The sequence below is a fragment of the Piliocolobus tephrosceles genome, chromosome 20 (assembly GCF_002776525.5).
Source record: "Piliocolobus tephrosceles isolate RC106 chromosome 20, ASM277652v3, whole genome shotgun sequence".
Taxonomy (NCBI): domain Eukaryota; kingdom Metazoa; phylum Chordata; class Mammalia; order Primates; family Cercopithecidae; genus Piliocolobus; species Piliocolobus tephrosceles.
The window spans coordinates 31,782,673-31,808,333 of NC_045453.1; the positions used below are offsets into that span (position 1 = coordinate 31,782,673).

At 43.1% G+C, this 25,661-nt stretch overlaps 2 protein-coding genes across 2 annotated transcripts; both read right to left on the reverse strand.

The window, feature by feature from the left end:
• Window positions 1-1,244: 1,244 nt before the first annotated feature.
• On the reverse strand, window positions 1,245-4,915 carry ATP5F1E (ATP synthase F1 subunit epsilon). The gene is made up of 3 exons (XM_023231962.3): window positions 4,760-4,915; window positions 2,854-2,980; window positions 1,245-1,405 (listed from the first exon to the last, which is right to left on the reverse strand). The coding sequence occupies exons 1-2, from the start codon at window positions 4,789-4,791 to the stop codon at window positions 2,857-2,859; spliced, it is 156 nt and encodes a 51-aa protein (XP_023087730.1). The 5' UTR covers window positions 4,792-4,915; the 3' UTR covers window positions 1,245-1,405; window positions 2,854-2,856.
• Window positions 4,916-5,688: 773 nt separating this feature from the next.
• On the reverse strand, window positions 5,689-15,767 carry PRELID3B (PRELI domain containing 3B). The gene is made up of 6 exons (XM_023231960.1): window positions 15,557-15,767; window positions 10,981-11,149; window positions 9,714-9,803; window positions 9,219-9,289; window positions 9,021-9,123; window positions 5,689-7,677 (listed from the first exon to the last, which is right to left on the reverse strand). Exons 1-6 carry the CDS (start codon window positions 15,586-15,588, stop codon window positions 7,558-7,560), a joined length of 585 nt encoding a protein of 194 aa, XP_023087728.1. The 5' UTR covers window positions 15,589-15,767; the 3' UTR covers window positions 5,689-7,557.
• Between the last annotated feature and the right edge of the window lie 9,894 nt (window positions 15,768-25,661).

Below are 25,661 nucleotides of genomic sequence, written 5' to 3' on the forward strand. Positions count from 1 at the left end.
TACCAATAATACCCCATCTGCCTCCTTAATAAATGACCTATCTCTAATTACCGGACTGGAAATAATTTAGCCCCTTTGCCTATTAGTTACTTTATTTGTCCCGTGTCAAAAAGGCCTGACAGCCTTTTGATTGATTTATTCCTGTTCTCTATAATGGAGGATGCTTCCTAGTACCTTAATCTTGGGGACCACAGCACTGAACTGAGGTGCCCTAACTTGCAAGCAGGAGGATGACAGCTCCGAGGTGAAGGACTCCAAGGGCTTCTAACCCGCTGTTGTCCAGAGGCACCCTCTCACTCAATCGGCTCTGCCTCTCTGCTCGCGCTGTGCTGAGAATTCAGTAAAACTTACAGGTCAAGTGTTGGGACAATAAGTCATTCCCAGAAGCCGAGAACAAAGACATTCTATTCGGCTTAGCCTCGGCATTGCTGACAGTGGCCCTGATAAATTATTGTGAGCTTAAGTACCATGTGAAAACTGGTCCTAGAATGGCGTTTCAAAATTTCCAGTTCAAATTTATTTCTCCATTCTCCAAAAACAGTTAAAATCAGGCAATTAACTTTTCAGTGGTGTTTTACTTGCCCAAGCGCTTCCAAGTTTCAAAGAAAGATAAAGATATAACTTGCAACAATTTTTCATCCCTAAAGAATGAATGAATGAATCACTATGGAAATATCAAGAAACTGATGTTGTCGTCACCGTGTCTCAGACCTGTAGTCAAAACTCCTAGGTTTTAATTTCAGTTTGGCTATCAACTCAATGAGCAAGTTATTAAATAGCTTTGTCTCATTTCCTAAGAGAAATGCTACCAGAATATATTCATTTATAAAACAATGTGAAAAACATTTTGTGCTTAAATTCTGTAATTGTTCTTATCTATAGGTTTTAAGTGCACAATACAAAAGGAGTACAATTTAATATTTCTTCTTCTAATCAATGCTTTTAGTATTTAATAATTATTTCCATTTAGGTTACTGATGACCATGTCATTACTCTGACACGGCAACGATTCCCACACAAGGGACTACACAGCTTCAATGACAGCAGATAACTTTGATCACCAATTAATGTCATGAAACAACTATTTTGTGACATTTTCAAAATCTTTTCTGAATCCCTTTGGTCACTAAATATTAAATCTGGCTTCCCCTGCTTTTAAGAAACCCTGGTTCACATGGCCATAATCATGCAGCTGTGCAGAGTTCCTTTAAAGAAAATGAAAAAGTCTGACAAACTAAACATCAAGAGTAATAGTGAACGATACTTCAATTTATTGACATTGTCAATTTATGAACAAGACAGGATTTTTTTTTTCCCCATGAAATGAGATCCTTTTCAATCTGCCATAACATGTGCCCACACATCTTCACCTTGGAAATGTAGCATTTCAAGCTTTAGTCAGGGTCTAGGAGGAAAAAGAAAATGCAACAGTTGCTGGCTAGTTCTCGGTTTTCTTAAAAACTCAACATGAATATAAGAAATAACTTCCTTATAGTGAACTGTATAACCATGGCTATCATTCACACTGCCTTGGCTCAGATGTAAAAAAAGCACTGGTTGAAGTACACAGGCTTAGTCAAGCAGGCATTTCTCCGCTGAATAAAAGTAAACACTCTCCCAGCAATAAAGAAACTACTTTGCCTTTAAAAGACACTAATATCTCATTGTGCTAATGAGGTGGGGTCAGTAACCCCGAAGGGCATAACAGAGAGGGGCTAAAGCTTTAAGGGGATCGACACTACTTCCTGACCCCCAGGACTTTGCAAAATCTCAGCGTTAGATGCAGTCTGGTGGCTCTGAGCCGAGTGAGGCCAAATGATTTTCTGTTAGCTTACTGTTAAAATAAAACAACCCAACATAAAACCAGGTCTCATTACTCAGAATTATGAGATTAGACAGAGAGCCCCTAGAAAAAGGGCTAAATTCAAAACACTGCATCTCCAGACTTGTAATAAAATATTTACTAATTCAAAATGAAAATGAAAAGTTAGGGGAGACAGTTTCAATAAGTAAAATTGCTCATAACCACAAGCTGCCAAAGGATTAATATTTATCACATTTCTGTGCTATTATGGGTCTGAAGCTTTTTAAAAGCAAAACTAGAAAAATTAAACCTGAAAAACATCTCTGATAATTTGCCTTGCCTACTTTTGAAATAACAATGTCAAGAAAGTACTTTTGAGATCAAACCACTTTTATAATTTGGAACACAGAAGTCTACACTTATCAACTGTACAGAACTTTTTATTTCATGTGAATATAACTTTACATCACCAACATCTTTGAAAAAGTAAAATGAACCAAACCCTCTGAAAACATAATAAATTAGCAAAACAGTATTCACTGCAGGTTCTTGCATATTTTATTGCTTGATGCAACAGCAGGACCCTTGCCTGTACTTGCAGTTATTATGTTCGGGAAGTAGTGGTTTGTGAGAATATCAGTAGATGTGGGGGAAAAAAAATGTAAAGAACTGTAGTTTTTTATGCTCTTGAACTGTTATGTAACTCCAATAGCAATTATAAAAGTGGGGAGTTCATCCTCCAAGTTATTTGATTTGTGCAGACAAATGAAACAGGTTTAACTAAAATAAGATGGCTCTCTACCTAAGCATTGCTAAATGAATTGAAAATCAATGTGCCAATTACTTCTGCTTGTCGGGCCCAAAAAGACTTTCTTTTTATTAGGCCACGGGACTTCTACAACCTGCATGCTTTAAATTATATTGTCCCAATAACTTCCAAATACACTGACTAAAAAATGAACAGAACCCAAAATTAAAATTATTTTGATTTTGACGGTGCTCCAAAAACTTAAGATGCAACTGCTCTTCTAAATAAATCACTAACTTACAGATTATTCCTTCTTTACTTTCACAATTTTTACACTGCTGCCAGAAGTCTTCTCGGCATTTGCTTTGAATTCTGTCTTCAATGCATCTCTGACTGCTTTTGCACAGATCTGGGAGTATCGGATGTAGCTGGGAGAAAATGAGAAAAGGTATATAGTTAATTATCAATATTCCAGCCAGACCAGTTGTTACTGTGCTTTCGCTTTTCTTCCTGTACTTTTTATTTTGGTTTGGTAGTACCTTATTACAGAACTGGATTTAAAAATGTAACTAATGCCAAAAATAATCTATACAAAGAAAAAGAACACTAGAAAAATATGTACCAAAGTATTAATTGGTGTTTGGACAGATGATCTTTGATTTTTCTTCTTTGTACTGTGTTTTCTCTTTAGTGTATAGTAACTCAAAATATAAGATGCATAAATGTTTTTAAAAATCCCACAGCACAGAAAAAAAAAAAAAACCTGAAATGTTTAGAGACTATAACAAGAATGCATCATCAATTCTCTCCTCAATTTCTCTCCTTAGAACTTTTATTACTCTTGGAAAATGAGGTATACATAATTAAGAGAAAACTATTTTGAATTATAACAATTCTTTCTAAATTATTAAACTCTTTTCTGAGAATACTGAATTCTGTCTCACAAGTCTGCCACTGAAAATACCTCCTAATCAAGATTTCTAAATTACACTGAAAAGTGCTTAGAGAACATTATCAATTCTAGCAAAACTGTAAAACCTGCTTCCTGTTTGGTAGATGGACTCCCATCAACGTTGTAGTTTCCAAAAGATGTCAGATCACCTTTCCCACTTTTGAAAAACAGGAAGTGGGGAGGGGTGCTATTTTCTCATGTTTTAGAATTTATTTTGGGGACTCTGAGGTATGAGTTCCAATGCCTGCTTCCATTCTTACTAACTGGTGACCTTCAGGCTGTTCAACCATTTCAGCATGTTTATTCACCTGAAAAAACAATAGAATAAAAGGGTAATACCTGTCCTGCTGATAGCTGGGAGGAGGAAAAACAAGTGCGAAAAGGTATGGATCACAGGGTAGGTTGTCTAATAAAGAGTATCTACTACCTTCCATCCTTCCAATTCTACAAGACTTCGCTTGCTTGACCTCGGCAAGTTGGGAAGCTCCGTTGTATTCACATGTACCCACAAAATGGAAAGGGCTACACCATCTAGTCAACTAACAAGGTGTGTCACCTGGAGCAAGGTACTTCTGCTCACTCAGGTGCACGGGTAAAAAAAATTAGATATGACACCTAGACCAATGGTTTGCGGTTCCACTATTGAGACACCATGTCCTCAAGTGGGTTCCATATTTGAGCTTTCCAGCAACCACCTCTCACCTTTGTGCGGAGCTCTGAATAGTTTACCAGTGGCTTTCACCCCTTTTACACGGAAACCTGAGATCAACAGGACTTAATAGTTTAAAAAAAATATGTGTAAAGTTGTAAAAGGCTCCATCTCGATGCTGGATTAAAGGTCAAAGCGGCTAACAGCTGTCACATGGAGAGAAATCTCCTGTTTACTGAGGTGGCTGTGACTGTACTACTTTCACCACCTGGCTCCAGCACCATTCTAGAAGAAAAAGGTTTGCTGAGTAAGAGCTGGCCTCTCTCGAAACCTCCCATTCACAAAGGTGTCCACGGGCACTCTGCGGGTGCTGGGCCGCACCTGCGGGAAGCGAGGCAGTACATAGACTCACTCCCACGCGAGGCCGAGGCCGCGCCTGCCCGAGCGCTTTGCCCACAGCGACGCCATCTTGGCGGCGACGCCCGAACTTCGGCCCAACCCCGGTCACGCGTGGGGCCACTGCTCCGTGTCCTGTATGACCTCTGGGCACCGGGATGCGCGCGGGCCGGGCTCGCGGAGCCCTTCCCTCTGGAGGCCTGGGCCTACCTGAGTCCAGCCTGTCGCCAGTAGGCCACCATGCTGTAGCGAAAGTGGAGCGCGTCGGGCCGAATCGCTAAGACGCCGACAATGTCGGCTCAGCCGGGCGGTTCAGCCGCAGGAAGAGCGGACCACAGAAGCGGAAGGGGCGGGGCGTGCGGACCTGCCAATCGCCGCCTCCTACCCGGCCCCGCCCCTGAGCATGGCCCCTGCTGCCCTGCCGCGGAAGCCCCCCGGCACCGGGAGCCAATGGGAACGCGCGGTCTGGACTGCGGGTGCCAATCCCCGGGCGGGTCGGCCGGCCGCGCTCCCCTATTGGCTCCAAGAGCGCCCGGTGAGTGTGTCCCCGAGCTTCCGTATTACCCCGGCGGGGGCGACTGGGGTAAGAAGGCAAGAAGGCCGGGGCAGCTCCGCTTGCTGAGGGCCGCGGAGTCGCGTACTTTCGGGAAGCGAGGACGCGAGGCGGCGCGGGCACGGCAGCCCCGAGGGCCTGGCTTTGCACCCGCTTCAGGGAAACGGCGCCGGCTCTTTTATAAAATCTGTGGGCAGATAAGCGTGTCCTGAGAGCTGAGATTTAGAAAGGCTCTTAGGGCACCCCCTTTCTCGGAGTGACACTAAACCCTGGAAACCCAGTGGAGGACTGGCGTTTTCTGTAGTTCTAGGACCTGCTTCCGATGTGCGACAAGAGGGAGGGTAAGGCAACAGTTGCCACTGTTGCCCGTCATGGATGGGAAGAAAAATGTGAGGAAAACCCACTGCAGGCACGGGGGAGCTGCCACGCGGCCGGGAAAATGCTCATCTCAGTGCCTGTGATAGAAACTCTAACCCAACGCAGTGAAGGCTCACAGTCTAGGAATTAAAGTGTTTCTGTCATAAAGAAAAGAAGTCTTTGCCCTTCACCTTTAATTACTAAAAAGAAATTATAATCAGGAAAAACATCACTTAAAAGAAAGTTTTTATTAACAAAAGTTTTTCTTAATCCACGTATCAACTTTAGTATTAAATAGTCCAAGGGTTTCATTTATGAACACTTATTCCAGTTTAGTTCTCTTAAATTCATTTGCTTGTTGTGCATTTATGTTTAAAAAGGTAACTGCACTGGAAAAGGAAAATTATAGAGTTTTATCATTAGGTCAGAGTTTAAAAAAAACCAAAGGATAAGGATTTAAAAATCTCTATCATTAGGGCATTACACCTTTTTCAGAACAAGGATAATTTGCAGAAATTATACAAAGCAGATTTTCATCAAGTATTAATTATTTAGCGATACTTTATTTAGCTGAAATGTTATTTCACTTGTAAAAACTATCTCTGGTTACAAAAAAATAATCAGAAACCTTATTAAATTTAACCTGCTTTTACAAATGTCCTAAGAAGTCTTAAGCTAAACAATGTTTAAGTAGGAAAACGATAATTTAAAAATAGTTTGTTATACTATTTCTGTGGTTTATGTACATATATTAACTGGTCTCTTTGATAGGAAACATGACTAGAAGTTTATCACACTAAGCACTGTAAAATAAAGGCAAAAGCTAATCATCTTCTAACAAAAATACTCTATGCAACAACTGCAAATGTCAAAGCTATTATTTAGTGGTTAATTGCCTGCTACAATATCTAAAACAAAGTACATTTACTAGATTGTTTTTCAGTTTGCAGCTGCCCTCCTGACATCCCAAATAAGGAATTCCCATAAGTAAAACCTGCAGTGCAATTCACGTAGTGGTTAGTTTCGGGCCAAGCCTCCCCCTACCATCATCCTTGTTCTTCCCCACCACCCCCAAATCCTGCAGTGGCACCATATTATTAAAAACACTAAGTACCTGGGGTTTATGCCTCAGAGCAAGACATCATTTGAGTGATTTCAAATGATGTACGGCTCCTTCACGTAAAAAAGATGTTTTGTGGTCACAATTACTTCAAAAAGTAATTATATTCAAATAACCTGACATATCATGCCTTAGCAATTACAAAACCATGATTTTGACACATGGCAATTTTTAAGTTAGGCAAATGTGAAATGCTAAAAGATGTGAACAGCTGTTCTTCTGTTTAAGTTAGAGTGCTGCAAAACTCAGGTATTTTTTTCGGTTAACAGAACCAGCCCACGACACAGCATACTAAATCACAAAGTGCAAATCCAAGGAAGTTAATGCCTTTACTAAGTCACAAAACTTTGGCAAATCAATACAGTACTCTTTTATAATGACACCATACTTTTGTTGGAGTCATGTTACTTCAGTGATAATTTTTCACTCCAAAAATATTTAAGTACCAAATCAAAACACTGTTTTTAATGGTGGTTTATAGCAGAGTAAGGTATTTTACACAAAATGTATTTTAAAACTACACAATTTATCCTTTTAAGTGAGCTCCCTTGTGCAAGCTGTTGAAGTGTACAGCAGCAGGGCAATGGGCGTCTATAGGAGGTGGCTCTGCTCTGTTCTGGGGTTGGTCCAAAGTCAGGTGGAGTTCCAATGTATGAAAAGCTTGAAAATTCTACCTTAAGGAGACTGAATATCAATACCGGTTTCCAAGGAGTTCTTGTTCAGTTTTCACAGAAATACTGGAACCCTCAAAATCAGATAGTAATTTCAAACAACATTAATTTCAGATGATCCCTTTTATTTAGAGGCCCTGCATCTGTTTAGATCAAGTCACATAGCCTTACACCTACTTATAAAAAAACAAAAAACAAACAAAAAAAAACCACCCCAAAATATAGTTGTATTTTTTAAATAACAAATAAATATATAGTCAGCTTGGAGAGACCTGGAGTACCCGATGTTGTCTACCAACTGTCATGATCACTTCTCTGCAAACGCTGCTGCTGCCATTGGAGTCCTTATGGTTCCTCTTGCTGAGGCTGTCAGTTCTTCAATCTCAGCATTTAATTTATGTATTACCCATTCCATTGCTTCTCGGCCCTTAAACAAAAATCCAATATATTTATTGTTACTGAGTGAGAGCAAAGGCATATATTGAACTAATGACACACCAGGAAGTAACAAGGAGTATGACAAGTTTAACTCAATCTCAGGATGACAGATCGTTTTTGTCCTGGCTTTTTCTTTTCTAATGTTATTTAGCAAACATCAAATGCCGTGAGCAACTGGCTTGATCCATCAACTGACTTTTATTTGGTATGCAAAAGATGTTCTCAAATGAATCTACAATGACAGAATGTCTTATTTGTTTCATGATTATAGTGGTCCCCTTTTTAGGGGGACAAGAAGGTCAAATCCCTTTTCTTTATATTGTAAACCAAAATCCTGTACAAGGGATCTGGTCCTCAACTCCCTCCTCACCCCTTCTCTCCTAGTGTTCTATGCAGTTCCTTGAAAAACAGAAAGAGCATTCCCCACTTCCTGTCCCAGGGCCTTTGCACACGCAGCTCCTCCACCGAGAACACTTTTCTTGGCATACCGCTCGCAATCCACCTGCCCCCATTTGGCGCTCATCAGAAACATCAGTTACTGAACACTCACTAAGCACTCTCATACCTTTCTGTACCTTTTCTTTCCTAATGAAATGCTGTGTGATTAATTTCACCTGCCTCTTAGTTCCACGCGGGCAGGGACCACATTTGTTTTGCTCCCTGCTGTATCCCCTGTCTAGCCTAGCACTCTGTATGGCACAGAGAAGGCATCCATGAGTATCTCCGGATAACTACATTAACCATGTGTTATGCAACAGTGCATTAGGCATCTTTCTCTAAACTTACTGTTTTAGATCATGCATTCTCAATAAGCAAAAATTGGTTCTTGGGGGGGATGGAAAAAATTTCCCTCTTTTATGTATAAAGTCCGCACATATGTATATGTTACATAACTTAATGGAGGTGGCAATTAGGGAAAATATGTCTCAAACGAGCTGGGGGGAGACAATAGTGAAAAGGGTTGAGAAACAGTGCTTTAAGTGACACACAGCTACATATCATTGAGTACTGCCTGAGTGCGGCGCCCCAGGCTCCACACTTTCCATATGTTATCTCATTTACTCCATGCAAACCCTGTAAAATGGGTAATCTCCACTTCAAAAACATGAAACTGAGGCACAGAAAGGTTAACTTAATTGCCTAAGGTTAAGAGGCTAAAAGTTAGAGCTTGGATGTGAACCCAGAGCCTTGGTAAGTAACTGTCCAACGTGCTGCAGTTTCCTATGGTAGAACTGGCAAGGGTCGGCTTACAAGGACACATGTGCAGTCAGCACCCCATTCCATTCCCATGAAACGAACCAGGGATAATAACCAAGAAGCAGCCTCACTTACTTTACTAGCGTTTGAGGATATCGTACTTGCCATCAATCCTTCAAGGTAACTGCTGAGGCTAACGCCTTTCACGGTGATGATGGCTTCTTGAGTCAAAACAGTTCTGTAACAAAACATATTCACAGATTCAGATGATCCAGCTTTCATTTTCAAAAATCTTGATAAAAACACCCTTTACATAAAATATTTTTTACTCACTTGTCTGGATCCTGAGGATGTGGTTTGTATATAAGTCTCTCATCTACTGAAACCATGTTTGTAAATGAAATCTACAGAATGAAAAAAAAAAAAGGTCAAATCATTTTGGAACTGAAGATTCAAAACGTTGCCAAAATCAACACACAAGCCAAAATCTTACTAAACATATAAAACAACAAACAAACCGCTGCTATTATTGCATAAACTATTCACTGTCTACTTTTTATTTAAAAAGTTGAGGAAATAAAGTATAATAATGATAATACACATAATCCCAAACTCATTTTATTGAGTGCCATCCCCTTAGAGATAGGCAGGATCATGAGATCAGGAAGGGTAAGGAAGCGACACCCAGGGCCAAGTCAGGCCAGCACATAAGCAGGGATTCTCTGAACCACACACCATGAACATGCACTCACTTCTATGGCAACTAGGAGAGAGACAAAGAACTCAGCCAGACACTTAGAAATGAAACAAAAGGAAGCCAAGACTTACATTAGTAGATTTAAGTTCCATTGTTTTCTCCACAGGATCAACTACAGAATGTTCTTGCACATATGTTTTCGTTCTTGCTGCACCAATAAGCTAAGTAAAACATTCAGAATTAGGAATCAGAGGAGGAAGAATTTTTTACCAGGTGTACCAATATTTTATTTGAAGGAAAAAATGTGTTACAATATTTTGAACCAAAAATCTGCTTCCTAAAAATGAGAGGAAACAAAGGTCAGAAAGGAGGCCTACTCACATATCATGGATGAGAGGAGACTGCCAGACACAAAAACTTTTCCCAAGGGGCAATTAGAAACCAGCCCACTGAGAATGTCTGCAACGTGAGGCACCACGCTGAATCTGCCGCAATGCGACAGTGGAGTGCTGAGGCTGAAATATGGAAATCAGGTTTGGGGCAACATGGCAGCTAGAAAAAGGAGAACTCAAAGGCATCTGTCAGTATCATCCTAGAACAGCCCAAGGGAGGGGGCACCTCAGCTTCATTCTTCAGACAGAAAAACAGCTTTCTCACGATGGAGGATCACACATCAGTGTCCACTGTCACTCCCTGTGCTGTGACCCTAAGTCCACCCCCAACTCTGCTCATTTCTGTGTCTGCACTATGGTTTGCATAAAGGAGGCAGTAAGTACATTCCTATTGAAAACGTGTACTTTAGTTTTCTTGGTGAACCTACTCTCCATAAAGAGACCCTCTGAAGAAACCTGGATCCACTTACTATACCAGTTTTCTCACATTATGGTAAACTGGCATTCTAGTTTCTTCCTGGTAAAATCTGCTCACTAAAGCCTGTTCATTCTTAAGGGAATAGAATTTTCTAAATGTACAGGAAGGAATTCCAGACCTTGGAACAAATGTGGCAATAACACGTCCGAGAACATACTCCTTAATGTACACAGCCCACCACTGACCACAGAACTGTCACCTAACAATTATGACCAGACCATTACTGCCAAACCTTAGTATTGGTCTCAAGTTGCTGGCAAAAGCAGAAAAAGCAGAATATAACTCCTTTCAGATTACATAGCATTAGCTGGCTTCCTTAAGAAAATTTTATCAGGTGCCTTCATGAAGACTGTAATAATATTTCCAATTCATTATACACTCATAATTCAAGTTTATTATAATACAACTTGAACGGATGCAAAAAAATGACATTCAGAATCGGCTCCCACAACCTATTTGAAAGTATAATGCGGTTTAGAAAACTTCTCAATAGCAGTCACATTTCTCCAGGAATAAAGACACACTTACAGACTTCACAATGGAAGGCAGTCCCCACTCTGTGCTGAGAAGTCTGTGGCTGTGCAACTTTCCAGAGGGATCTATATGTCTGTCCAACACATCAACTCCAACCACACTTGGGTTCATAGGGTTTGGGTATTTCTGCATTGCAGCTGTTGTAACAGTTTCCCATGGATGGCTGCCGATGTGAACCAAAAAACAAAACAAAACAAAACAATCAAACATTTAAAAATATGCATATGAGTTAAACAATTTTTATAATCTATCAAATCATTCATTCCAATGTAAGTTTAATGAGTTTATCTAGGAAAAATGACCTTCTGAAACACTGATGATTATGGGAAACTACATTTTTAACAGGCTTCAGTATTTTTCCACAATACAGGCTATGTAATAAAACTCCTATCTATAAAGATCAAAGCAGCCTACAAACCATTACGGTATAGTTTCTCAAACCATCTTTCCTACCTATCATTATCCACTTTCACATGTAAATTGTTTCTAGGAAGAACCAGTGATTCAGGAAAATGTATTTAAAAATTATGTTCTGAAACAAATAGCCAAAAGTATGATTATGCCATTTATTATTTTTTCTGACCCCAATTCTATCAGTTTATAAGGAAGTAAAAAAAGTAAAAGAATGTATGAGCACTATAAATTCTTACAGGGATCACAAAAAGATCCAAAGCATTGATTTCATTATTGAACTTTCATTTTAATGTAATAAATAACAGTGGCTTCTCCAGTCAATATCTATTGTTTTTCTCAAAGGAGTGATTCTGATTTCTGTTTTGAAAAGGTCACTCAATGTAACAAAATGTCCTTAAGGCACACTCCTAATATACTATTTTCTAATATTCTCTTTTAATATAATAAGCATTTGCTTATCACCTAGTATTGAAGTGATAATAATATCACATCACTTGATAACTTGCAGGATCTTTATTTTCTTGAAAAAGCACATGTGCTTGGGTGATTCAAAATGTGATGCACCTTTGTTCACGTCACAACTTCTGTGAATAAGACACTTGTACAAAAAATGTCATTTTCTCCTGCCTCAGCCTCCTGAGTAGCTGGGACCACAGGCGCCCACCGCCATGCCTGGCTAAAAAAATATCACTTTCAAAAGGACCCCTTATTAAGTACAATCAGTATTAAAGGTGATTTAGTCCACCTGCAGTCTGATTCTAATGCCTTCTACACTACTTATCTGTGCTCTCATCTTCATTTAAAGGAAAAAGACAAGATCTGGGGATGATGTTTCAAGCTGCAATGACTGATAAGCCACACAGCATTACTTTCTATTTTTCTAAAAGTGAAACAAGTAGACATTATTCCAACTTTTTAGAGAACTCAGATTGACAACTATATCTTGTCAACAAAAGGAAAATCTCAACTCCATTGATTTCCCAGAACCCTGGATAACCAGTGACATCATTTTTAATGTTTTCATTATAATATTCTTTTCTCTACAATACTGTACCAATGAACCTCATTCTGTCTTTAGTCTCCAGCCTTATCCAGCAATCAATGCAATAAGCAGAGTTGCTTCATCAATCTGAAGAGTCCCCACAAATAGAAGCATATAGGCCAAGCACTCTGATTCTTACCAAGGCAACTCTCTAAAATGAAAATCAGATGAACCCTCCCCAGGTCTCCATCCAGTCATATACCATGGTTAACTGGCTTCCATGCCCTTATCTCTTCCTCCAACCCTCTCTAAAAAATTAATAATCGCATGACTTTAGGGTGGTTATGCATTATTTGTAATTTAGTCCATCTCTCCTTTCTGAACCAACTTGAAACCACTGATGTTGACTTAGCTTGGCTCAAGATTGCTTTATGAACCATAACCAGTTCAAACATTACAAACAATACTTACTATGATTAGGAATGTTCCAGCAATTAATCTGAGCTGTATTAACATAATTACGTGGGAAAGATCTCACAATGGAAGACATTCAAAGACCACACCAAAGTACAATCAGGACCTGGCTGTGGCTCACTGACCTGTCCAACTTGTTCACCTTCGAAATGAGGTGAGGACATTATTAACTCCACTGGGGCAGCACCGATGTCTTGATTTACTTATTAAAATGTAATCAATCCAAAGAACAGTGCCTGACACATACTGGGCATCTCTGTATGTTAAAGGAATCAATGAATGACTTCACCTGGATACCAACTACAGGCCTCAGAAGAAAAGTGTTGGAAAATCAAAGACAGATAAGATGTAGAATGATGGCTGGGCATGGTGGCTCATGCCTGTAATCCCAGCACTCTGGGAGCCAAGGTGGGCAGATCACGAGGTCAGGAGATCGAGACCATCCTGACTAACACGTGAAACCCCGTCTCTACTAAAAATGCAAAAAATTAGCCAGGCGTGGTGGCGGGAGCTTGTAGTCCCAGCTACTTGGGAGGCTGAGGCAGGAGAATGGCATGAACCCCGGAGGCGGAGCCTGCAGTGAGCCGAGATTGCGCCACTGCACTCCAGCCTGGGCGACTGAGTGAGACTCCGTCTCAAAAAAAAAAAAAGATGTAGAATGATGACTTAGATATTGTTAAAGAGCAACATCCTAAAGATCAGAAACAACACTCAGATTTGTGAGGGGAGATGATGACTTCAATTTCAGATAGGTTGAGTTTGAAGGGCCTGTGGGACAGGAGGGTAGCGATGCCTAACAGGCACCTGAAAATGAAAAGCGAAGCTCGAGAGAGGCTGGAGCTCAAAGTACAGACCTGGGTGCCATAAATGTATACCTATCATTTGGGACTTTGACCAAACAGCTCAGATTATGTGGGGAGAAAGCACCGATCAGGGCTGCTTCTCCCAGGACAAAAAAAAAGAGGCTGTGACAAAAAGAAAAAAAAAAAAAAGACATTAATATCACAGGTGAAATCCAACATAGGAAGGCCAACAGAATCTTACTGAACATTTACACTGAATGGGAAAAGACAAGGAAGTACTGAAGACAAAGGCAGAAAGAGTGTACAGGGAAGGATGAGCCAGGAAGAAAAGTTAGGGAAGATATGGGAGAATAAAGTTCTAGGGATACTCAGTGACAAGAACTTCTGAAGCAAGCAAACCTAGAAGAGGACTGAAAATAAACATCCTCAGAGCTGAAATGGACTAGTGATGAATGTGACCAGGTTAATGAACATCTCAATCACTACAAATTTCGGGTCTTCTTCCTCCCAGAAAGACTGTAAACAGTAGGGAGAAAAGAAACCTTCCTTCTGATTCCAATATTCTATACTTTGCAGGATACAGCAGGCCCTAGGATGTGTCCCACTAAGTACAAATGCTGACAGCGTTTTAAAAGTTGCCTTCAGATGCTGGGCACAGTGGCCCACACTTGTAATCCCGGCACTTTGGGAGGCCGAGGCAGGTGGATCACTTGAGGTCAGGAGTTCGAGACCAACCTGACGAACATGGTGAAACTCCATCTCTACTAAAAACACAAAAATTAGCCGGGCATGGTGGTGGGCGCCTGTAATCCCAGCTACTTGGGAGGCCAAGGCAGGAGAATCGTTTGAACACTGGAGACGGAGGTTGCAGTGAGCCAAGATCAGGGCACTGCACTCCAGCCTGGGCAACAGAGCCAGACTCTGCCTCAAAAAAGAAATAAAAAGTAACAGTTGCCTTCAGAGACACTTTTAAAAACATAAATGACTTTGTAGTATATTTATTTACAAGGCTATACTAATTAAAACAGTGTGGCAACGACATTAAGATCAGCGGAACAGAGCAGGTAACTCGGGGAAAAAAAAGAATTTCGCTGCTTAAATTTGTGGCTGTTTTGTAAACGGAATCAGGGACCTGGAAGAGAATTTAATTCTCCACATCCAACTGGTTCAAGGCCTATTTTCGTTAGTAAACATCTCACATTATCCAAAAAGATGTTCCTGAACGTGGCCTCAAAGGGATCTAACATGGGTGGTCCCTGACGACCGTCCTTTTCCATCTCTCAGATGAAAATGGGTAACCCAGGGTCACACGCTTATTGCAGCCAGAGCTAGACCTTGAATTCCAAATCCAAGGCTCTGCTGCGTAGATGAACGAGTTGTGAAAAGGTTCCACATCCTGGTGGCCAGAGTTCACCCGAAATTCACATTCGGAGGTAGAAACTCCACCCAAAAGGCGGCCAGGGAAAGTACACTCTGGAGAAAACCAACACCTCGCTTTTGGGATCCTCGGGTCCACGTCCCAAAGGGTTTCGCAGGGCGGGATGTGGCAACCCTGAGTGCTGTCAAGGGCCTCGTGCTCCGCGACGCCCCCAGGACCTCAGGAGGCCGCCGGCCCGAGGCTACCTCATGGTAGGGGACAGCCCGGAAGTGGCCCCCGTCACCCTCCCGGTCGCAGGGCCGCCTGGGTCAGGAGATCAGAGCCGTCCCCTCGGCTAGGGCGTCTCGGGGTCGTGACCTTGGCCTACCCTCCATGTCGCCGAGGCCCGCAGACTTCTGGGCTCGCTTCCCTTGCTAGGCCCGACGCCTAGAAGCCTCCTGCGGGCCGCCTCTGCCTCGCCTCGACTCCAGGGCCAGCGTGCCCGCCCTCCACGGAGCCGCCCCCGCTCCCCAAACTTACTCAAAGACGTGCTCCGATGTCCAGATCTTCATGGTGCCGGCACCCTGAGCGATGTCCGGGTAGCGCCAGGGGACAACGAGGCACAGAGGCTACACCGGCCCCTGCCCCGCCCCCAGCACCCCAGCCGGCGGCGCAGTGCGCAGGCGCTGTCGGGCCCGACGCGAGGGACGTCCCGACGCGCGGCCCTGCGCCCTATCCCGGTCCGGGTTTTGCCCCAGCCTTGCGCGCAGCGCAAGTAAACCCCACCCCTTAGCGCCAGCGCGTGGCGCCGGCGCAGTGCCGCAGACGGCAGCTTCGGGGGCCGGCGCGGGCGCTGTGCTGCGCAGGCGCGGCGGGCGGGGCGGGAGCCTTGACCTCTGGGCAGAGTTGAGTCCGGTCCAGGAGGTGCCTGGGCGCCTGCTTGGCCTTCCTTGTCCTTCTGGCCCAGCATATCCTCGCCTGGCATTTCGAGGCGTGTGGACGCATGCGGTCAGTCTGCTGACATGGATGTTCCTTGTGGTGGTCACTTGTGCAAAATTTCCTGGTGCCCCATAGGAGAGTTCCTGCCACCTCCTGGGTCAGCCCCCGCTGTTGTCCCAAATCCACCAGCCAGCCAGCGGACCAGCTGGGCCCGTCCCACCTGCCCTCCAGGAGCTTGCAGCCCTCGGAGGGGATAAATAAGGCGTGACACGGAGAAGCTAACATCAGACATGCCCATGAATAATACCCCAACGAGGGGTGCAGTCCGGAAGCACGGTGCCAGGGGTCGGGTGGAAAAGCTTCCTGGCCAGGCACACCTTGCCCTAGGTGCATAGAATGGATCTGAGTTGAGATGTGCCTCCCGGAGAGACTTCCCTCGTCACCGTTTCTCACATCGTTGCTCTGCTCCATCACAATATCATGTTGCATTTTCTATAGCACTTACCCCTCTGACATCATCTTGTTAATTTATTTGTTATAATTCCCAATCGAACTGAGTCCTTGAAGGCAAGAATCTTGCCGGTCTTGCTCAAAAATAATTCTCAGTGTCTCGTATAGTCACGGCTCAATGATTATTTATTGAAAAATGAAAAAAATCAATAGCTATTTGTGGGATGAATGAATTCATGGAGTCATCTAGTTTATTCGTTGTAACTTCCGCTAGAGTGTAAGCCCCTGAGGGCGAGGCTCTTGCCAGACTTGTTCAATGATTTCCCCCTTCCTACATGACAATTATTTGTTGCATCAATGGATGAAAGAATGACTAAGAAGTGCTGGGGCAGGAGGAGGTGGCATGTGGTTTCATTCAGAGATGAGCCTTGTCCAGGGGACAAACTGCCTGGTTTACCTTTCAGAATACGGCTTCCCAGCCTGCTCTCCCCCACTCTCCACAGCCGTCTACCTCCTAACAGAACAATTTGCCATTTTAAATAAAGGTTATGGAGGAAAATCTTTACATCTAGTTACTTAGAAGCTAGTTAAAAGGACCACCTCATTCTTGTTCTTAGCCAGTTTGATTGCTAAAAACAAATAAAAAGTCAGGTTAATTTAGGAGGGAGGATAATTTTTCAAAATAGCATAAGTCCTTTATACAGGAAAACAAAAATTACATTAGACAGGAAGGAAATAATATGGTTGGGTAGTTGCTAAGTGCAATCTGTGGTACCTGCGATTTTCTTTTTTTAAACCTACAGTACTTAAGAGTGATTTCTTGGGGAGGTAATGCTTTAAGGGCTGCTGAGAGTACCTCAGCCTTGACTAAGATGCAAAGTTAACGTCGCTGGGTGTTAAAAACACTGGTTCAGGAACCATCAGCACAGAACAGCCTGTCCCTGCTATTCCTGGAGTCCCATGAGGCTGTTCACCGTTCAGCATTCCTGTTCTGTTTAATTTAGAGAACATTATTCTGCCCTCAAGTTCAAAATTTCTGTGTTTTAGTCATGAAAATTAAATGACACCTATCTCCTCTGCCTGCAACACACACACTACATCAGTCTAATTTTACTTACTAGATCTAGAGTGATGGGACGGGGCATGGAAAGATGGAGATCCAGGACCCAAGTGTCTTCTCTGTGTGTCTCCTCATGGTGGAAATAATACCACCTCTTACTTGGATTTGGAGGGCAAGACTTTCATAATGATTATCTCTCGGAGACTCTCTTAGGAGACACAGAGGAAGCAAATTAATGGTTTTTCGATACCTAAGCCCTGTATTACTTGACAGTGCCTCTCACAGAAACAGAGAAGTCATTAACAACAGGTCATTAATTTGATTTGAAATTAACTAGGTGACTGGTAGTTACGGCCCTTGCCCCAGGGATGACACATATCTCCACACCCTTCCTGTTGGGATCTCCTGTTGGGATCTTGCCCAGCTCCGCGTCTGGGACGAGAATGAAGATGTGACTCTTACCTACAAGGAACTTTACAACTGGCCAGGAACCAAAACCAAAACACACATCGAGAATCAACTAGAGGATATTTATTTATTTATTCATTTATTTTTTAGACAGAGTCTCACTCTGTCACCCAGGCCCAGGCTGGAGTGCAATGGCATGATCTCGGCTCACTGCAACCTCTGCCTCCTAGGTTCAAGTGATTCTTCTGCCTCAGCCTCTGAAGTAGCTGGGATTACAGACGCAGGCCACCACACCCAGCTGATTTTTGTATTTTTAGTGGAGATGGGGTTTCACCGTGTTGACCAGGCTGGTCTTGAACTCCTGACCTCAAGTGATCTGCCTGCCTCAGCCTCCCAAAGTGCTGGGATTATAGGCATGAGCCACCATGCCCGGCAAGAATCAACTGGAGGATATTTAAAGGGAGGGTTGAGTGTTCACAGCCAAGAGACCCAGAACTTTGAAGTGCATCCTCTGGGTCCTTATGGAAGGTGGTGGGCAGAAGAGGATTGGCTAAGAGGCTGGATCAGGGATTGGTATAGCAAGAGGCAGATGGCCGTACCGACATGAGCAGCCCCACGTTAGCCAGTTCCAGAGACAGGCCTGGCAGGAGAAGCACTCCATCGTCGGCTGGGCCTCAGCTACTGTTATTTCCAAATTCCCCTCACTCGCACATCTTTACCGTTGTTGCCTTATCTTCATTCCACCTGTCCCATTGTTCTCAGACCAAATCGAGGGTCGGGCTGCTTATTCTCAAGGCCCAATAACAAAATTCAGATGAACTGAGAGAGAACCGGTTACAGGGAGAAGGCCTGGAAATTATCACCAGACCAACTCAAAATTACAAAGTTTTCCAGAGCTTATATATCTTCTAAGCTATATGTCTATGTGTAAGTGTGCATTCATCTAAAGACATAGTGATTAACTTCTTCTAATCTATAACTAAGATCTGAGTCCTGAAGACTTTCCTCTGGAGCCTCAGTAAATTTACTTAATTTAAATGGGTCCAGGTGCTGGGATGATTACCCTTATCGTGTCTCCTGCTAAATCATGGAGGTTTGGGGAGTTCCTTCAGACCCCCAGTAAACTTGTCTGTGGAGGCCTGGGGAGTTTCTTCAGACCCCTAGTAAAGCTTGTTTAATCCTAAGCATTTTCCGTTAAGAATTCCTTCGCCATCTTGTCATACTTCAAGGCCCAGGAAAGGCCTAGGCAAAACTTGGTGGGCTTTTGTGACATTCCAGCACTTGTATAAGGACACTGGCTCTTTTGGCTTTTCACATTGAACCACTCAGTCAGCATGGAAACAGTTGTTATGGAGGCCTGCATTAGTGAGACCTGGCCTGCCACACCATTACTACTTGATTTTTTATATCACTGTGGTCTAAGAAGAAATGTACTTGGGCTTTGTCCCTAGTTCTTGTCACAGAGCTCCTAAAACCCTTGGGATTTCCTGAATGATAGGGATGCCTTTGATTATTCATAACAAGCTCCTTTTGATACCATCTCCAGGTAGACGGTGTCGGAATTGTAATGGCTGCTAGAGAATTGTGTGGTTGGTGGAGAGAACCCCTACACATCTGATGTCGGAGTGTATCTCTGTTGACAGTCCAGTAGTAGGAAAAACAGCGTGTTTTTGTCAGAATCAGCTTCCTTACAAATACACTTGAAAGGAAACTTTATATAACTTCTTTCAATAGAAAACCAGTATTTTTACCCTGATAAATGCTAAATACATGACTCTTAAAATAAGGCAGTGAGCCCCATGGGCTTCCTAACACCTTCTCATCTCCTCCCAAAGTGGGCATGTCTCACTTTGGTGCTGACTTCCAAACTTCCCAGGTGCTTTTTGGACTCTCATCCATTCTCCTCAAACTCCAAGCCACCTTTCCCTCCGAATCTCTCAGCAGTGACCTTTATCTCTAAATTCACTGTGAACTCCTTCAACTGTCTTCTTCTCTTTGTATTCTCATGAATCCTTTCTGTGAATTTAACTTAACTCTGAGAATTGTTCTCTCTTTCCTTCCCTCCCTCCCTTCATCCCTCCCTCCTTCTCTTCCTTCTTCCTTCTTTCCTTCCTTCCTCTCTTGTTCTCTTTCTTTCTTCCTTTCTTTCAACAGAGTTTTGCTCTGTCTCCCAGGCTGGAGTGCAGTGGCCTGATCTTGGCTCACTGCAACCTCCTCCTCCTAGGTGCAAACAATTCCCCTGCCTCAGCCTCTTGAGTAGCTGGGATTACAGGCGTGCACCACTACACCGGCTAATTTTTGTATTTCTAGTGGAGATGGGGTTTCACCATGTTGGCCAGGCTGGTCTCGAACTCCTGACCTCAAGTGATCCACCTGCCTTGGCCTCCCAAAGTGCTAGGATTACAGGCATGAGCCACCATGCCTGGCCTTGGTTTTACATTTTTATTTTAGAGACAGAGCTTCGCTCTGTTGCCCAGGCTGGAGTGCAGTAGCATGATTACGGCTTATTGCCGCTTTGACCTCCTGGGCTAAATTGATCCTCCTGCCTCAGCCTCCCGAGTAGCTGGGACTACAGATGCATGCCACCATGCCTGGCCAAGATAATGTGTCCCTTCTCCTTTCCAGTCTTTTCGTCTGTGCTCCCTTCATTTAGTCATTGTACAAATAACCACTGATCATCTATTCTAGGTCATCCCCATCACACTACAGCAGCAGGTGACAATTTCCCCAGGGACAATATTCCACAGGGGACATCGGCACTGTCTGGAGACATGCTCGGTTGTCCCAACTGGTGGTGAGGGTGCCACTGGCATCTGTGGGTAGAGGCCAGGGATGCTGCTAAACATCCTACAATGCACAAGATGGCAACTGCTTCCCCTCCCCAACAAAGAGGGATCTGGCCCCAAATGTTGACAACGTCAGTGTTGAAACCCTGAGGTTCATCTAACAGGCTCTTATCTCTGTCCCAGTCTACCTGTCTGGCTCTGATGTTTTGTCTTTCCATTCTCCAACTCAGCTGAACCCACAGCCACATAAATCTCTCGCTATCCTTATAGGTCATGCACTTCCACACCCTTGAACTTTGCTTATGGTGTTCTCTCCACCTAGAATGCACTTTCCTTTGACTTGCCCTGGAGAGTCTTACTTGATATTCTGTGCAAATACTCTACTCTCCAAGTGCCTCGCCGATACGCCTCTCCCCACTAGCTGAGCACAGTGCCTTGTTTCGGCTTCTGTGTTCCTGTTCGCATTTGATATAGCCCTCGTTATGACACATCACTGTGGAAGTGTTGTGTGTGTGTCCACACTGCAACTTGAAGTACAAAGTGATGACTTCTGTGTTGGAAGGATGGGGGTGGGAGCATGGCTCCTTATCAACCTCTTCGTGGTTTCTGTCCTTACTATAGATGTGGCCACAAAGTGAAGCAAGAATCATCATAACAAGAAAATATGTGCCACTGAACCAAATCTGTACATATGAACTTGGTGCCTTATGAAAGCGCCAGCATAGATCCTCATCTCTTGAGCCTGTGTGTTTGCTGGTTAGTCTCTCACTGATTGTCCAAGGCTAAAAATGTACCACAAGTGGTAAGAAAGTGAAACCAAAACTCTTGGAGAAGATGCAGAATTCCATCAAGTTGATGAGAATGATATTCAAGAACTCCTTCATTATCCACTAACCCACAATAGATGAATTCGTGTAGAATTAAGGCAGTTAACAGTTGAGCAGAGGAAATTGGCAAGGGATGGTTCACAAAGAAAATGATATGAGTGGCTAAAAGCTGGAAAAGGCTCTTGGGAAAAATATTGGAGTCCTTGAATATTTCTGCAAAGATGTCCATCTCTGCAATTGAGTTGTGAAATTCAAACATATTTTGTAGTGCTATTTTCCAGTTTGGTGAGGAAAATCATTGCAGAAACCAGCACTTGGTTCATTCTATGTGATAACAATTTGATAGAGTTATAATTTTAATCTAACATATGTGTATGTATCTATCTCATATAAATATCTATCATAATATATATCACTAAATATATGCATATGGATATGTGTGTGTGTGTATATATATAAACTTCCTATCATAATTTAATTTATTTATTTTTGAGACGGAGTCTCACTCTGTTGCCCAGGCTGGAGGGCAGTGGTACAATGTGGGTTCACTGCAACCTCCGCCTCCTGGGTTCAAGTGATTCTCCTGTCTCAGCCTCTCAAGTAGCTGGGATTACAGGCACCCACCACCACACCTGGCTAATTTTTGTATTTTTAGTAGAGATGGGGTTTCACTGTGTTGGCCAGGCTGCTTTTGAACTCCTGACCTCGGGTGATCCACCTGCCTCGGCCTCCCAAAGTGCTGGGATGACAGGCATGAGCCACCATGCCCGGCCATTATGCAGGGCATTTTTTATTTGTAGTCACCAGAGACCTGCTGCTTGCTGACCGTGGCCAACCCCACGCGTCCACTGCACGCCTTTCACATCATGAAGGGGGAAGGGGAACAATCCTCTCTCATGTGCCAAGATTCATCCTCTTTGTGAACCGCATAATTAGGTTTACAGAAGGGGACAGAGCCTGGCTCTTGTCAGGGAGCTTGGCGGTTTTCATCACCTTACTGAGTATTGTTTAAGCCCAGGAGGTTGAGGCTGCAGTGAGCCATGATTACACCATTGTAGCCTTGGAGACAGAGTGAGACCTGGTTTCAAAAAAAAGAAAAGGGAGAGCAGAACGATTATTCCAGTTTTACAGATGCAAAATGGAGGTGAAGAGATGCTGGTGCCTCTCCCATCCAATTCCTAGCCTTATTCTCTCATCACTAGATCATGGTATGGGGTGTTAAAGGTGATACCACATCAATATACAGCTTAGGCAATGGGCTTCTCTTGGCTCCCAGGTTCAGACTGCAACAAAGCACAGCTGTTCATCCAAGTGGGACCTGCCAGGTCACCCCTGTTCATTCTGTAAGAAGGTGAGTGTATCACAATATTCTGAACATAAGTGGATGTGTAATAGATACTTGCTGGATTCTATTCCTGGAATTTGGGATGGAGTCAGCATTTTGCTTTTTCATGGTCTTTCTGAGAAGTCCATTCTGCAGATGTGTGACATTTTATGTACATTTAAAAAATTGCATTAAATCAAGCAGAAAAGGGTGGAAGAGTAGAAGGAAAGTCAGTTGTTCTTCATGAATCATCTTGTAGGGATGGAGCTGGTCCTTCTAAAAAAATGTATTGTTTCAACATCAGGACTCTGAACCCCCAGTGTGGAAGGATAGCACGATACCCTGGAGTAGAGTGAGGAGCCTAACATTGTAGGTGGAAGGTATTGAGTATGGCCCCAAGAGTAATATATTCAGTGAGTCTCTTCTGAAGCCCCAAGGGTCAACAAGTACCAGATAACAGGTACCTGCGGGCCAGGAAGTAATCTCCCTCCTACTCACCTGGGAGGTCATTGGTTGTCCTGTTGTCATGCACTCAAACTAGCTGACGCCGTCATTTCAATGAACGAAAGACTAAGCCAGATTATTGGCATCCAAGATGGAAACCCGGATATGGGATGGCTAGCCTCTCTAGCCATGTGCAGGCACAGCATTTGCACAACTGAATCACGTTGGATAACTCTTTTTTTTTTTTTTTGAGACAGAGTCTCGCTCTTGTCACCCAGGCTGGAGTGCAGTGGTGCGATCTGGGTTCACTGCAACCTCCGTCTCCCAGGTTCAAGCAATTCTCCTGCCTCAGCCTCCCGAGTAGCTGGGAATTACAGGCACCCACCACCATGACAGGTTACTTTTTGTAGTTTTTTAGTACAGACAGGGTTTCAACATGTTGACCAGGCTAGTCTCGAACTTCTGACCTCAGGTGATCCGCCTGCCTCAGCCTCCCAAAGTGCTGGGATTACAGACGTGAGCCACCGTGTCTGGCCCACGTCGAATAACTTTTAGGAAGAGATGATAGAGATTTCAGCTTCTGTTCTTATTGTATTCTCATTCTTGTATCCTCCTCCCAAACAAAATAAAACAAAGAAATGTGTCCTTTCCAGCTTTATGCATGCATGTCCTCCGAGAAAAGGCAGTCCTCTTCATATTTAGATGCTCCAAAATGACATCAAAAATTTTCCGAAAGGTTTTTTTTCCCACCAAGTGTAAAGTAAACTGAAGCATTCTAGACTATGAGGCAAACCAAGCAGGATTGAAGGGCCTGCGAGAATCTCGGGTTGTGATGTTCTCAGTTCTGGTAAGAAACAGCACATGGACAGAAAGAGGCAGACAGATGGTCTGTCTCATTCACAGGTATATCCACAATGCCAGGCACATAGTAACAGCTCAATAAGCATCTGTTGGGTGAATAAAGGTATCAACAGAAAGCAAGCCAAGTCCCAGTGTTAGGGAGCACCATGCCTCATTTATCATCAATGGGGGTCAACAATATATAGTGTGCACAGTTTATGAGCCCTGACATTTACCAGGATTTGCAACTTGTGAGGCATAACATGAAGGTCCCAATCCAGTAAGAACACAAGGTCATGGGGAAAGAATCAGCAGGTGCCCAAATTTGGGCAGTGCCCCTGCCAGCTGTATGGGTCCCAAAGCCATGTCTGGGGAGACCAGGGCACCTAGAAGCAGCAGTTGTTCCCCAGCTGGCTGTGCAGAGCAGGTCTGGAGGGAGGCAGGTGCCCGCAGCCCAAACTGCCTTCATTTGAGACAACAGCTGTTTGCTTGAGCCTTAGGCTGAGGAAAAAAATGCTAAGCCATATGTCGTTAGTCACTGCATGGTCCTATTAGAAAAAGTGCCCGAATGATTGATTAGAAAGCAACCAGGCAGCCCTTGCATATTGCTTTACTTGTGTGCTGCAAGTTTGTTTAATGTCAAAATGTACCAAAATTCACCCTGCTCCTTCCATTTCCATTTTTCATCACAGAAATATTTGCCAAATGCATGCACTGAAACCACTGGGGAAGAGAGGAAAGTAGGATATTTTCTTAAGTAGAGGGACTGCAAAGTGAGGCAGAAGTTCGAGCAGGAAACACCCCCTTTTATGGATTGTGTGTGATGTTAAACAATGACGAAAATGTTTCTGAGTACTTACAGGCTGACAGATCATAAAGGAATCTTAAATTCACATAGACCTTTTCTCCAAACACTTCAGACACCTACCAGATGGGGAAACAGAGGCACTAGAACGCATATGTTGACAATCTTTGGAATCCAGTGAGTTAAGACCATAATCTACATCTCTAGCCTTTTTCCTTTGCTCACTTCTCTGTTCAGAGTAATAATGTAGAAAAAAACCTACCTTAAGAAGCAGTTTCAATGGTTTCTCATTTCTTCAAATGGTATTGAATATAATTCCAAATAAGCTTTAGTCCTCAAATAGCTTTAGTCATTTACATCAGTCAACTGGTACTTCAGCAAAAATACATTCAGGTATTTACATTTTTAGCAAGATTAATCAGCACATAGCATTGGTTATATATTTATTAAAATTCTACTTTGGGTAATTGTGATTTATTGGAAAAATTAATATCAAAATCTAAAATGTTAATCAAACAACTGAAAAATGCAAAAATCAGTACCTTTCTTTCAAACCAGCAGTGATAATGTATAAACAATAATAGAAAAACTCTATCAAAAATAACTCAAGGCCAAGTGCAGTGGCTCACACCTGTAATACCAGCACTTTGGGAGGCTGAGGTGGGTGGATCACTTGAGGTCAGGCATTCGAGCGAGACCTGCCCGTCTAACATGCTGAAACCCCATCTCTACTAAAAGTACAAAAATTAGCCAGGCATGGTG

Excerpts from the sequence above, each read along its gene's own strand:
- ATP5F1E (XM_023231962.3), bottom strand. The coding sequence starts at position 4,791 with ATGGTGGCCTACTGGCGACAGGCTGGACTCAG. Across the intron at positions 2,981-4,759 it reads TGGCGACAGGCTGGACTCAG|CTACATCCGATACTCCCAGA; the intron begins GTAGGCCCAGGC and ends ATTTTCTCCCAG.
- PRELID3B (XM_023231960.1), bottom strand. The coding sequence starts at position 15,588 with ATGAAGATCTGGACATCGGAGCACGTCTTTGA. Across the intron at positions 11,150-15,556 it reads ACATCGGAGCACGTCTTTGA|CCATCCATGGGAAACTGTTA; the intron begins GTAAGTTTGGGG and ends TCACATCGGCAG. Across the intron at positions 9,290-9,713 it reads TGGAACTTAAATCTACTAAT|ATTTCATTTACAAACATGGT; the intron begins GTAAGTCTTGGC and ends TTCATTCTGTAG.